The sequence below is a fragment of the Acipenser ruthenus genome, chromosome 55 (genome assembly GCF_902713425.1).
Source record: "Acipenser ruthenus chromosome 55, fAciRut3.2 maternal haplotype, whole genome shotgun sequence".
In the NCBI taxonomy this organism is placed as follows: domain Eukaryota; kingdom Metazoa; phylum Chordata; class Actinopteri; order Acipenseriformes; family Acipenseridae; genus Acipenser; species Acipenser ruthenus.
The window spans coordinates 5,564,656-5,566,301 of record NC_081243.1 but is presented as its reverse complement, the minus strand read 5'-3'; the positions used below and the strand labels follow the sequence as shown (position 1 = coordinate 5,566,301).

General features: G+C 40.6%; 1 protein-coding gene across 1 annotated transcript; it reads left to right on the top strand.

Annotated features, from left to right (window-relative positions):
• Positions 1–570: 570 nt before the first annotated feature.
• On the top strand, positions 571–960 carry LOC117401654 (histone H2B 3-like). The gene has a single exon (XM_034002430.2). It carries the CDS (start codon positions 578–580, stop codon positions 953–955), a length of 378 nt encoding a protein of 125 aa, XP_033858321.1. The 5' UTR covers positions 571–577; the 3' UTR covers positions 956–960.
• Positions 961–1,646: the final 686 nt, after the last annotated feature.

Below are 1,646 nucleotides of genomic sequence, written 5' to 3'. Positions count from 1 at the left end.
CTCTTTTTAAAACAGCTATTAGTTGAGTGTATAAACCCCATTTCTGTCCAGCAATACATCTAGATTACCAGTTATAAACCATACATTATATATATATATATATATATATATATATATATATATATATATATATATATATATATATATATACACACACACACTAAATTTTGCTTTGATGATAACCCCTTACTGTCATATATAATATATAAATAATCTGGATGTGTTGGATGAAGTTCCTCAAATGAACTGAAAACAATATGTTTTTGCTAAAACAATTCAAATGTGGCAATGTAGTAAATGCTACTCAGAAGAACAAAAATAAACAAAAGAAAAAGGCGCCCTCTTCGTACCCTGTAATCCTAAACAGCACCAAAAAAAAATCAATCAGCTCAAATCATCGCCTTCTAATCCACTCCCTATCTAATGCCCCCCCCTCCCGTAAACCGTGCTGATTGGTTCAAATTAGAAATCTTTCAATCTAAATGATTGTCCGATAATAATTTGCATACCAGCTCCATAAATTCAGGGGTCTGGGGTGGGTAGTTCATTTGTCTTTGAAACTGTCAGAGAGAGAAACATGCCAGAACCGAAAGCTGCACCCGCGCCGAAGAAAGGCTCAAAGAAGGCTGTTGCCAAGACCCAGCCTAAGGGAGGAAAGAAGCGCAGAAAGACCAGGAAGGAGAGCTACGCGATCTACGTGTACAAAGTGCTGAAGCAGGTCCACCCCGACACCGGCATCTCTTCCAAGGCGATGGGCATCATGAACTCGTTCGTCAACGACATTTTCGAGCGCATCGCCGGCGAGTCGTGCCGCCTGGCTCACTACAACAAGCGCTCCACCATCACTTCCCGGGAGATCCAGACAGCCGTGCGCCTCCTGCTGCCCGGAGAGCTGGCCAAGCACGCCGTGTCTGAGGGCACCAAGGCCGTCACCAAGTACACGAGCTCCAAGTAAACCAAAACCGTACCTGCTCTGTCCTTACAGCAACACAAAGGCTCTTCTAAGAGCCGCACAAAATATGAAACAAAGAGTTTTACTTCTGTTGGCCGCTGTTTAATTTTAATCTATACAAAGGTACCTCTTTATTTGACTGCTCAATTTCAAATAACTGATCACCTTTTTATTTAATGTATTAAATGCAATTGAGCAATGATGTGTAATTCAGGGTTTTTTCTCCAGTATTGTTAGACCTAGTCCGTCGCCGAGGGAGTTTCACAATGACGGAAGCAATTTAATTTCAAAGTCACATTTATTATAAATAAAAATAGCGTCATACTTTGGCATAATTTTGGTTAATTGAACGTTAGGTTACCTACCGTAACCCTGGTTCCCTGAAAGAGAAGACGACCACCAATATTAAGTATGGGATATGCGCTGGTGTAGCAATAGTGTGCGACGAGTGATAAATCGTGTTTACAGAATCATTTTATGGGTGCAACACCTGTTTGTATCCACTTTGATCGATCCTTGACACGAAATATCAGGGCAAACGTGCTTTGACTCAGTGTCAGATGTTTGCACCCCTTACAGAATAGAGCCAATAACGTTTAACAATATTTAGTTACACATGACTGAACACCAGCGTCACACCTAATTACGTATAAACACTGCTGTTTAGGAATGGAACACTTCGATTTTATTACAT

Coding starts and splice junctions, on each gene's coding strand:
- LOC117401654 (XM_034002430.2), top strand. CDS start 578: ATGCCAGAACCGAAAGCTGCACCCGCGCCGAAGAAAGGCTCAAAGAAG.